We start from the raw sequence: 12,476 nt of genomic DNA, 5'->3' as shown, positions 1-12,476 counted from the left end.
TCGCGATCGACCGGTTGGTGACCACTGCTCTAGAATGTTGAGTGAAGTTTAATTTCGTGCTTCTCGCTGTTGGCTGATATTTCTATGCGGCAGTCTCGGGGCTACTGCGCGCGCAGCTTAGAGGGGACATTGGTCACTAGCAATATAAAAAACAGTGTCCAGATTAAAATATTTTATAATTATTAGATGAGGCTTACCTGACACACTTGTATAAATTGATAGGTCATTTGAAGGAAATGCTATAACCAGCCACATCTAGCTAGGTGGATGAGTCACTATTGTCTAGACATGTATACATGTTCATGAAATACAATAGATGGTCGTAATCACCCACAGACACACCGGGCTAACTTGGTGGGTCATGTAATCATCTGGCGAAGTGGAATCTTTTGTTTAGACATGTAGCTAGCTGGCTAAACAATAAACCGGCGTAATCCCAACTCGTACTACTAACACCAATACAAACATTGTCATAGCTGTAGTATGAATCTGCAGGTAGCTAAAGCTAACCAACTAGCTAGGTTCAATGTTAGCTAGCTAACATTAGGCTTTAACTAGCAATGCAAATAGATTTCTGATTCCAATAATATTACTACACAGATCATACACGTAACGTTAGCTTGCTAGCTAACAGTACGCTTTAACTTGCAATGAAAATGACTTTCTCACACAATTAGACACTTGTATCTGAAAATGTTGCTAGTCTCTTACCCGTATACATGGTTGAACGCGTCATAGCAGACTGGCACCATTTGAACTCCATTTTGTTTGGCCAGAGTTGTCAAGTCACTCCCGTTCACAATTACCGTGGCATGCAGAATGTAGCCCATCACTTTTTCCAACTGATCTGTCGAAAGTGCCTGCTAAATTCAGGGCATCAATGCTGTTGAGAAAAGTAGAAAAACTTTTGTAGTTCTCGATGGCTAATGTTATCTTTCAAATAAATTACATGGTAGAAAGGACTGTCAACACATACTGAACAGCTCACGATATAGACAGAAGCATGCTACATGGCAGACCAATCCAAACTCACTATTGTCTAGACATGTATACATGTTCATGAAATACAATAGATGGTCGTAATCACCCACAGACACACCTGGCTAACTTGATGGGTCATGTAATGGGACATGCCCATCATCTCTGGATGGGCATGTCCAGCCCATCCATTATCTCAGCGACATATGCCTAGTTTCCTGAAACAAGTCACATATGCCAAAATCTCATCAGAACCAGTCTGTTACAATGGCATATTTCAGAACGAAAGTGCTTGAGGCTAAACGTTGAGTGGTATGTGTTTGTCTGCAGGCCAGTGCATGTACAATCTGACCCACAGTAAGCCCCGGCGTCTACAGTGGACTTGGCTGGGCCATGCAGAGCTGCGCTACGGTTCCTGCACTCTCTACGTCTCCACCCTGCAGATGTACATCCTCCTGCAGTTCAACCACCAAGCGGTAACTTGATGACCGGGGGGGTACAGTGCAATGTACTATGAGGAGTTGAAGTATTACATTTTCTCCATTGACAATGGGCTGTTGTCTCTGATACTACCTCCTGTTGTATTTTATTTCAGGATGTATCTGTGGAGGCTCTTCAGCAGGCCACAGGCCTCTCCCCGACAATGCTGGCCCATGCTCTGTCTCCCCTCACTGCAGGGAAGGGCATTCTCACCCAAGACAGTCCTGACAACGATCTTGTGAAGGGTGAGCTCCTGCTCTTTGTCTTCCCCTGGCTAGCTCTTTCTCTCTGAGCCTTTCACAAATATTCTATGGAGCTACTGTTGATCCTTGTAATCCATCAGATTTTGTGACATTGCATTTACACTTAAAAAAACTATTTTTTTTTTACTGAGACTCCTTCTCCTGCATTGTTCCCCAGTTAAATTATATTTTAGTGACCATTTTTAAATTACCTGTTGGCATTTGTCGTTGGAGTCGCACTGAATGTATAGTTTTGTCCTCTGCCCATAGGAGTCCTGAGATTGAACAAAAAAGCTCTGTCTCAGAGTTTGGAAAACCACAGCTATTGCTACCTGCTGCCCAAGCAGACCTACTTGAATGTGGATGAGGATGCTGCCCGCTCGCTGGAGAGGAAGAGGAACTTCATTTACTGCATCATCATCCAGATCATGAAGGCTGAGAAAGAGATGCACATAGACAACCTGGTGTTCAGAGTAAGGCCATGTTCCCTCCCCATGTCCTTTTTCATATGTGACCAATGGAGATCCTCAACTGATCCTATATAGTGGTAGTATAGACGTCCATCCCTCCGTGGTTCAGGACCAGCTTTATTTGATGGGCCAGATACTAGCAGCTGGTGTCTTATGTACTACTTTTCTCACTTGTCCTCCCCCAGGTGTTGGACACGTGTCAGAAGCGAGAGGCGACTCGTTCCCCGGGCTCAGTTCGTTTCAGCTGCAGCACTACAGACGTGCTGTCCTGCGTCATGCATGTCATCAGCAAGGGCTACATCAGGCGCAACGAGGACAGCCCCCACATCGTGGAGTTCCTGCCCGAGGACCCTTCCACTCCCCAGAAGGGCCAAGCGCATTTCTCCTTCAGCAAGGCTGAGCTGAAGAATAACCCCAGCAGCAACGCTGACATCAGGTGTGCGGACTGGCCTTGACCTAGTAGGGGGAAAGAATTTTAATGTGGATGGCTGGTGTGGCCTTTGGGGAGATTCTGTATCTTGGGGCTAGTTTGGTTTTTGAATGGTAGGGAAGGAGAGTAGACTATATTAACAGGCCTTTTCCATTTATGTCCCACTGCCTTAGGCATCGGATAAATGCTTTAATAAATAACCAATTGGGTTGAGGTCTTCAGTCCTGTTACAGCACGTATTTGTGACATATGTTCTCGTTCTGTCCTACTTAAGCTTTTAAATGCACTTTGACCTAAACTGTGGCTGCATGGCAATGCCCACCAATGTCAGTCATTTCATATTCAGGATGACCACTGATGCTGTTCATCTAAGCCATTACTTTCCAAGAAAACCAGGGCTCTCTACACAAACGATAATGCAACATAAAAATAATCTAGGCTCTTACACAATATGTTCAGAAACAGGCAAAATATGCTAGTGAATGTTTTATTATAAATAAAGAAAATTGATCAACTTTTAACCATGTTTGTTGCTTTCTTTGTGTTATAATGAAATAGTCTAGAAATGTTGTATGGGGTGAGATATTTTCTAACGAAGATTCCAAAATTAGTCACTCGGTCATTAAAATCACAGTTACCACGAACCTGATGACTAAATTTTGCTTATCTATGATGTTATGGTTACTCACTTTAAATAACACATGCTTGTTCTCTTAAAGGAGAGCATTTCCAATGTAATCATACATTGACACCCTCACTTTTAAGAAGTTAAGATTTCCATAGTTGTAAGTACCCTTGTGACCCACTGTGTCTCCTCCTGCAGCCTGGAAGGCATCATTGCAGCCCCTCCGAGTGCAGAAGATGGAGTCCTGGAGGCTGTCCTGTTGTCCATGGGCCGGACCATGAACCAGGAGGAAGTCCGGCAGCTGATGCAGCGCACCGTCCAGCAGGTCTCTGGCACTCTGAGTTTGGACCTGGACCGGGCTGAGCACCTGCTGGTCCACTGCAAGTGGAACGTGGACGTGCTGATCCAGCGCTACACAGACGACCCAGACTCCCTGGTTTTGGCTGCCGGGCTAAAGGGCCTGAACCCCCAGCCGCCCCCTAGCCCCGTGGCCAGCTGCCCCGTGTGCCTCATCTCCCAATCAGGGGAGGCAGAGCCCGCCCCCACCCTCTGCTGCATGCACTACTGCTGCCGGGTCAGTCACCTTACAGATTTTTCTACCCCTTTTCAAACTTCTTTAAAAAGATCTTGCACGGATACTTTAATTCTAAAGTCTAAGCTGTTGGCGAGCGAGGGTTCTAAGCTGACATGGAATTGTTTTAAGATGCTCATACTATAGATCATTTAGCTATTTGATTCTGAATTTCAATACCCCTTCAGGAATAAAATATTGATTTGAAGTAATATTGAATTTGTTAGTTACTACTATAGCTCAGAAAAACGCATTGAATAACACCATTCATTACTGGTAAAAAAGACAGTCAAAAACCAAATCATAAGAAACCAGATTTAAGTGTTTTGTCTTATCTAGGCGATATAAGAAAGCTCAGGAAATATTTTTTTTACACATTTAACTCCTTTTTTGGTTAGGCATAAAACTACCTTCAAACTTCCATAAATAAAATTATATATATATTTTTTAAACATTACCGGTTACATTCAGACGAGTCCTGTGACCCTTTCTGTAGTGGGTCACATTAGTTTGTAGCCAACTGTTTGGACACTACAAACAGAAATTTACATTTCAATGGTACTGACTTCAGACGAGTCCTCTGACACTTGTGGGGGTCGGTGACCACCATCGTGTACGTGAAAGTCTCCACCTTTCCATAGTGGTCATAATAGTTTGTATGTCAAACTGTTGGGACTCTACAGACGTTACGTGAGAATCAACTCTAGGGGGTTAAGGATGAATTACACTGTACATACTGAGTAGTAACATCTCCTAATTCATGTGTACAGTTTGTCAAAGGACTCATTTGATTATTTACTGTGCCTTTGGAAAGTATTCAGACCCCTTGACTTTTTCCACGTTATAGCCTTTATTCTATAATTAAAGTTTTTTTTGTCCACATCAATCTATACACAATACCCCATAATGACAAAGAAAAAATGTTTTTATTTTTTATAAATTAAAAAATATATATTACATTTACGTAAGTATTCAGACCTTTTACTCAGTACTTTGTTGAAGCACCTTTTGGCAGCGATTACAGCCTTGAGTCATCTTGGTTAGGATGCTACAAGCTTGGCACACCTATATTTGGGGAGTTTCTCCCATTCTTCTCTGCAGATCCTCTCAAGCTCTGTTAGGTTGGATGGGGAATGTTGCTGCACAGCTCTTTTCAGTTCTCTCCAGAGATGTTTGATCGCGTTCAAGTCCGGGCTCTGGCTGGGCCACTCAAGGACATTGAGATTTGTCCTGAAGCCAATCCTGCGTTGTCTTGGCTGTCTGCGTAGGGTCGTTGTCTTGTTGGAAGGTGAACCTTCGCCCCAGTCTGAGGTCCTGAGCGCTGTGGAGCAGGTTTTCATCAAGGATCTTTCTGTACTTTGCTCCGTTCATCTTTCCCTCAATCCTGACTAGTTTCCCAGTGCCTGCTGCTGAAAAAACATCCCCACAGCATGATGCTGCCACAACCATGCTTCACCATTGGCATTCAATAGTTAAATATTGGTTTCATCAGACAAGAGAATGTTATTTCTCATTAGGTGCATTTTGACAAACTCCAAGTGGGCTTGTGTCATGTGCCTTTTACTGAGGAGTGGCTTCCATCTCGCCACTCTACCATAAAGGCCTAATTGGTGGAGTGCTGCAGAGATGGTTGTCCTTCTGGAAGGTTCTCCCATCTTCACAGAGGAACTCTGGAGCTCTGTCAGTGACCATCGGGTTCTTGGTCACCTCCCTGACCAAAGCCCCCCTCCCCCGACTTCTCAGTTTGACCGGGCGGCCAGCTCTAGGAAGAGTCTTGCTGGATCCATACTTCCATTTAAGAATGATGGGGACCTTCAATGCTGCAGAAATGTTTTACCCTTCCCCAGTTCTGTGCCTCAACACAATCCTGTCTCGGAGATCTACGGACAATTTCTTCGACCACATGGCTTGGTTTTTGCTCTGACATGCAATGTCAACTGTGGGACCTTATATAGACAGCTGTGTGCTTTTCCAAATCATGTACAATCAATTGAATTTACCACAGGTGGACTCCAATCAAGTTGTAGAAACATCCCAAAGATGATCAATGGAAACAGGATGCACCTGAGCTCAATTTTGATTATCATTGCAAAGGGTCTGAATACTTATGTAAATAAGGTATTTTTGTTTTTAATAAATTAGCAACATTTCTAAACCTGTTTTCGCTTTGTCATAATGGGGTATTGTGTGTAGATTGCTTAGGAAATTGTTTTTTTAATACATTTTAGAAGGCTGTAACTTAGCAAAATGTGTAAAAATTCGGTCTGAATACTTTCTAAAGGCCCTGTATTTTTCCTTCAGTCTTGCTGGCAGGAGTACCTCACGGCCAGGATTGAGCAGAACCTGGTGATGAACTGCAACTGTCCAATCACAGACTGCCGTGCGCAACCTACTTCTCAGTTCTTCTTCAACATCCTGACTGACAAAGACACCATCGCCAAGGTCTGTCCCCCACACAGCTCAATGAGAGAAACACTTATTTTAACCCAAAACATTACATCACATTAGTCTAGTTGTCATATGAAGTGCTGGCTCAGTTTAGCATGGACAGTTCTGTCCAGTTTTACAATGTTTGTTTGCTTCTCGTGAGTTTAAAACAGCAGTACCTATCCTTTCACTGAGCCCCTCCGCTCCTGTCCTCCGTTTCCCCTCCAGTATGAGAACGCGCTCCTCCGGGGCTACGTGGAGTGCTGCTCCAACCTGACCTGGTGCACCAACCCCCTGGGCTGTGACCAGATCTTGTGCAAGGAGAACATCGGCAGCATGGGAACCTGCTCAAAGTGCTGCTGGTCCTCCTGCTTTAGCTGCAACTTCCCAGAGGTTAGCACTGAGCTGTCATACAGTACACAGCTTCATGTCTTCATTCTCATTTGTGTTATAGGGCTTTAGTGAACATTTTTTAGTTTATTTGTAATATTTTTTTTACTTTAATGCTATTGAATCAGAAATCCTTATTTATATGGTTACCGATCAAACTTGGTGTAGGGTAAATCTATCTATACATATTTTTCCAGACACTCAAGCAAGCACAGAGTACAGCTTAACCTCCACCATCTCCCCCAGGCTCACTACCCAGCCAGCTGCAGTCACATGTCCCAGTGGATGGATGATGGTGGCTACTACGAGGGTATGACCATGGAAGCCCAAAGTAAGCACCTTGCCAAACTCATCTCCAAACGCTGCCCCAGCTGCCAGGCCCAGATAGAGAAGAACGAAGGCTGCCTTCAGTAAGTATAAAGCTACTGGACCCGTTTTAATCCTCAGCCCTGTTCTGTCTTTTTTTCCATCAAACCATTTCAAGATTTACCAGAAGTATGTTGTAGAGATTTATAGGCATCACCGTTACTGCCACTCTCCTTTTTCTTTTCAGTATGACCTGTGCCAAATGTAACCATGGATTTTGCTGGAGGTGCCTCAAGCCATGGAAACCAACCCACAAAGATTACTACAACTGCTCAGCTATGGTGAGTCCATATGACTTGATGAAATTAAGTTTGCATTTGTATTAAATCTTATGAAGCACAAAGGGTTTCTGTGAATTGCAGAGTATTTTCCCCTTTGGTTTGTGATATGATCATCCATGTCCAATCTAAACCTACACACTTTAATACAAAACTCTGTAATAAACAAAAGCTCTGAGTTCCAATGCAGTGATACATTTTTTCTGTCTGCAGGTGAGTAAAGCAGCAAGGCAGGAAAAGAAATTCCAAGACTACAACGAGAGATGCACTTTCCACAACCAGGCCAAGGACTTCGCCATCAATCTGGAGAGCAAAGTCTCCTCCATCAATGAAGCCCTGCAGATGAAGTCCTTGACGTTTGTTATTGATGCCTGCAAAGTACTCGCTCAAGCTCGCAAGGTAAGAGGAAGTAAACAAATAGGAAAAGAACCAACTAATCTGTAGCGACATTGAAGCAATACAGTGTCTCTTGTGTTAAAGAGCATTTTGGAAAAATCAATCAGCATGTGATTTCACATACAAGCCGGGGTAAAAGTAAGGTGGTCTGGTACTGCGTCCTGGGAAAATAAATAGTGGTAAGTCGTACCGGTAAAACATGAGCCTATCACAATTCATACAACATGCCCAAAAAACTATAGGCTATTACACCATTATTTAACCTTACTGCAGGTCAGCCGCATGACAAATTAACGAATTGACTGGAAACCGAGTGGTATACGCTCCAAAATGCATTGTGGTTTGAGGAGAACAGTTACATATTGTGGAGATGAGTGACCGAGGCGTGCGTGGATAACAGTGGATGCATCAATTCAGGCTACAAGTGTAGGCCCAATGACAATCACAGAATGTTATTACAATACACGTAGGTGTTTTGTAACTGATATCTCTTTCCATTCATCAAATAGTGGGTTCACAGTGCACTGTTGGTTTGGATGATGAAATTATTTTGTGAGTGGACGAATGTGCGCGTAGCCTACAGGAGCACCTTTGTTAAATGACCATTTAACAATCAGATGAAACACAGTGACTGGTTGTGTTTCTGCCCCATTTAAAAGGCATAGGCAGCATGTCCATAAGGCTAGGGGAAGAAAAGCTTTCCCTAAAGTAAATTGAATGACAAATTCCTGTCTATAAAGAAATCAATAAAATCATTCTAAATAGGCTACTACACCAGAAAGCATGATTTGGCCATAGAGAATCATTAGCATCTAAAAAATATAAAAGCTGTTGATTTGTTTTATATTGCATAGCCTACAGTCGGAAGGACCCACAATTTGGCCAGCGCGTGCTGCAAATGCCAAATGTTTGATTGCGTTTTTATTGATTGGTTTGTCAGTGTCTGCAGAGTAGGCTACCCTGTAATTTCTGTAGTATTGAAGAAAAAAAAAGTGTGCGCTCACTTGGGTTTCCCGTACCGGTAAGAAATTAAATCTACTTTCCCCCCTGCATACAAGGTTCACAATGAACCTTGTTAGTATTAAAAAAATATCCATATGACTAATATGGACCTCTTGCCTGACTGCCATGTAGGTGCTGGCCTACTCGTGTGTGTACAGCTACTACAACCAGGACACCGAGAAGATGGATGTGATGGAGCAGCAAATGGAAGCCCTGGAGCTTCACACCAATGCCCTACAGATCCTGTTGGGTAAGACCTTCATGAATTCTAGGAAAATCATTGTAAGATTTTGTCAAGGCAGATTGCTGTTGAGGATGTTTCAAGCATCATGGATAAGTTATCATCGTCTGTGTGTTTTCCACCCCCCCAGAGGAGACCCTGTTGCAGTGCACTGATCTAGCGTCCTGCGTCCGTCTCCTGAAGCCTGAGCACCTTAACACTGGCTTGGAACTCATCCGCCGCATTCAGGAGCGTCTGGTGGCCATTCTACAACACTCGACCCAGGTAGGGACTTGCGCACGCACACTCTGAAGAGCAGAACACAAAGTGTGGTGGTAATACTTACTGGATGCATTGTGGTCCAATCAACAGCAAATCATTAGGGTTTCCTCCTGTCTGGTCTCTCCAAACACAGGACTTTCGAGTGGGCTACAACTCCAAAACAGGACAGGAACAGGAATCTGCTCAAGCTTCAAATCTCTCTAAGACCACAGATGCCAATAAAGCGTGAGTACAGGACATTTTGAGATGTGGATCTCCACATTACCACCTGGATCTAGTAGCATGTTTTTCCTCTTTTGCTGTGCTCACGATGAGACTGGTGTTCTCTCTGCAGGGCTGGGGCCTCTGAGTCTGGTGACTCTGACAACAACAACAACAATGAGGAGGAAGGTGGAGATGAGGCAGAGGAGGATGATGAGTATGATGATGAGGAAGTCCTCGAATGGCATGAAGATGACGAAGATGACATAGACGAGGACGACTTCTTCTCTGATGACGATGAGTCTGAAAACCTTGAGAGGGATTTCAGTCCTTTTGACTAAATATCTGAAAATATTAAAGGAAGGAAATGTCAATCTGTGCAGGCACTGCAAACACCATATAACTATATTAGAAACAGTACTTAATAAACAAACAAATATCCATTAGAGAGCTTTGGTAACAGGAAAGCCATGGTCTTGTTTAAAGTGAGGCTGGCTGTGAGCCTTTACATTTCCGGTCAGCCTGTTTGTGCTGATCTTTCAGTTTTTGTCCCATGCCACAACTGTTGGATAGGGGGTACACTTACTTTTTCCTCTTATTGTTTATCAAATAGGTTTGAAATCCTAGAGCCTTTCATTATTTTTCACATTAATGTTTTGAAGCCGATGAGGGTTCCATGATCACGCATAATGAAGGATCCCTGTAAGAGGATATATTTGTCAGGTGTGACTGTATACTTTGGAACAAAGCCCATACTTTTGTTTAATACAGATGCTGCATTTTGATTTATCCAATAAAGGGATTTATAATCCAGTGCTAGGATGGCTGTCTTAGTTTTAAGTTCATGGTTTTTATATCTGTTGTATACTGACATGTTGAGTTGGCATATGTCGTTCATTACCAAATGGTTTGCCTTGGTTTATTTTTTAATACATGGATATATGCCTTCTAAATGATAAAGAACACAATTAATCTGAATTGATTTCCATAGTGAAACTTAATACTGTTCAATTATATTTGGTTTGTTTAGTAGCCTACTAAAGACATCAGTAAATACATAATGTTTGAAGAGTGAAACATTTTCATGCATCTGGGTTAAAGGGTTGCAGATGGAGAAATTTTTTTTTGGGGGGTGTGTGTAAGATATTTGGTGTGCCTGGCAGTAAGCCACAGCCCATCAGACTGACAAATCAGAAACATGTCGCCATCCTCTTAACCTCACTGCATATAACGGATTGAAAGTATCATAGCCCATGCATTATTTGCTAAGCGAAAACCTACATGCTTTTTTTTCTTGCTGGAAAATAGCATTTGAAATTTGTACATGTCAATGTTCATCTGTTTAATTGTTTGAGAGGTATCTGATATCTCAACATACACTTTGCTCATAGAAGTTGAGATATCCTTATTCATACTGAGCATCTTCTAAAATGTTATCTTTCTGATCTCATTGTTGAAGTTGTGCATCTTCAGCTGACTAAATAAATGCTTTTTCTGCTACTGTACTGGAGTGATTTCATAACTGTATTACCTGATTTTAAATTGGAAGCATCCAGCAAGACAACCCACTTGAATTTTTTTATTTTTCTCTTTTATGAAAGTCAATGAACTAAGAAGACCAGTGCACAACCATGGGAAAAACCGATGAGATTAGCTTAGTTGACATGTAAGCTATATTTCGTCTGCAATATTTATTGAAAACATACATTCTCTGAAATACATCGTTGCAGTTGTTGGTCAGCTAGCTAATGCATTTTAGCCATATTAGCATTAATATGAAGTCAGTCATGACATGGTATCAATAAGATGACCTGCCCAAAGACTACCTGCCCTTCAGGACACTTACAGCACACCATGTCACAGGAAGGCAAAAAAGATCAAGGACATCAATCACCTGAGCCACAGCCTGTTCATCCCGCTATCATCCAGACGGCGAGGTAAGTAAGGCTTCATCAAAGCTGGGCCCGAGGGACTGCAAAACGGCTATCTCAAGGCCATCTGACTGTTAAATAGCCATCACTAGCCAGCTTCCACCCGGCTACTCAACGCTGCACCCTAGAGGCTGCTTGGAATCACTGGCCACTTTAATAATGGAAAGCTAGTCACTTTAATGTTTACAAACTGCTTTACTCTTCATATGTAAAAACTATATTATATTCTACTGTATTTTAGTCAATGCCACTGACATTGCTTGATCTAATATATACTGCTCAAAAAAATAAAGGGAACACTTAAACAACACAATGTAACTCCAAGTCAATCACACTTCTGTGAAATCAAACTGTCCACTTAGGAAGCAACACTGATTGACAATACATTTCACATGCTGTGCAAATGGAATAGACAACAGGTGGAAATTATAGGTAATAAGCAAGACGCCCCCAATAAAGGAGTGGTTCTGCAGGTGGAGACCACAGACCACTTCTCAGTTCCTATGCTTCCTGGCTGATGTTTTGGTCACTTTTGAATGCTGGCGGTGCTTTCACTCTAGTGGTAGCATGAGACGGAGTCTACAACCCACACAAGTGGCTCAGGTAGTGCAGCTCATCCAGGATGGCACATCAATGCGAGCTGTGGCAAGAAGGTTTGCTGTGTCTGTCAGCGTAGTGTCCAGAGCATGGAGGCGCTACCAGGAGACAGGCCAGTACATCAGGAGACGTGTAGGAGGGCAACAACCCAGCAGCAGGACCGCTACCTCCGCCTTTGTGCAAGGAGGAGCACTGCGAGAGCCCTGCAAAATCACCTCCAGCAGGCCACAAATGTGCATGTGTCTGCTCAAACGGTCAGAAACAGACTCCATGAGGGTGGTATGAGGGCCCGACGTCCACAGGTGGGGGTTGTGCTTACAGCCCAACACCGTGCAAGACGTTTGGCATTTGCCAGAGAACACCAAGATTGGCAAATTCGCCACTGGCGCCCTGTGCTCTTCACAGATGAAAGCAGGTTCACACTGAGCACATGTGACAGACGTGACAGAGTCTGGAGATGCCGTAGAGAACGTTCTGCTGCCTGCAACATCCTCCAGCATGACCGGTTTGGCGGTGGGTCAGTCATGGTGTGGGGTGGCATTTCTTTGGGGGGCCGCACAGCCCTCCATGTGCTCGCCAGAGGTAGCCTG

General features: G+C 43.3%; 1 protein-coding gene across 3 annotated transcripts in view; it reads left to right on the top strand.

Annotated features, from left to right (window-relative positions):
* The window catches only part of LOC115153108 (cullin-9), a 35,651-nt gene extending 24,788 nt beyond the window's left edge, over positions 1-10,863 (top strand). For all 3 annotated transcript variants that reach the window (XM_029698173.1, XM_029698172.1, XM_029698171.1), the window contains 14 exons: positions 1,309-1,454; positions 1,574-1,703; positions 1,971-2,173; positions 2,356-2,606; positions 3,424-3,799; positions 6,098-6,238; positions 6,452-6,616; positions 6,860-7,023; positions 7,167-7,260; positions 7,471-7,656; positions 8,788-8,905; positions 9,027-9,160; positions 9,291-9,382; positions 9,492-10,863. In XM_029698173.1, coding sequence (XP_029554033.1) covers positions 1,309-1,454; positions 1,574-1,703; positions 1,971-2,173; positions 2,356-2,606; positions 3,424-3,799; positions 6,098-6,238; positions 6,452-6,616; positions 6,860-7,023; positions 7,167-7,260; positions 7,471-7,656; positions 8,788-8,905; positions 9,027-9,160; positions 9,291-9,382; positions 9,492-9,699 — 2,408 coding nt within the window. In that variant the 3' untranslated portion in view covers positions 9,700-10,863. The remainder of the gene's footprint in view (positions 1-1,308; positions 1,455-1,573; positions 1,704-1,970; positions 2,174-2,355; positions 2,607-3,423; positions 3,800-6,097; positions 6,239-6,451; positions 6,617-6,859; positions 7,024-7,166; positions 7,261-7,470; positions 7,657-8,787; positions 8,906-9,026; positions 9,161-9,290; positions 9,383-9,491) is intronic.
* Positions 10,864-12,476: the final 1,613 nt, after the last annotated feature.

This window comes from Salmo trutta, chromosome 18 (genome assembly GCF_901001165.1).
Source record: "Salmo trutta chromosome 18, fSalTru1.1, whole genome shotgun sequence".
NCBI lineage: Eukaryota > Metazoa > Chordata > Actinopteri > Salmoniformes > Salmonidae > Salmo > Salmo trutta.
This window is presented reverse-complemented; position numbering and strand designations above follow the sequence as displayed.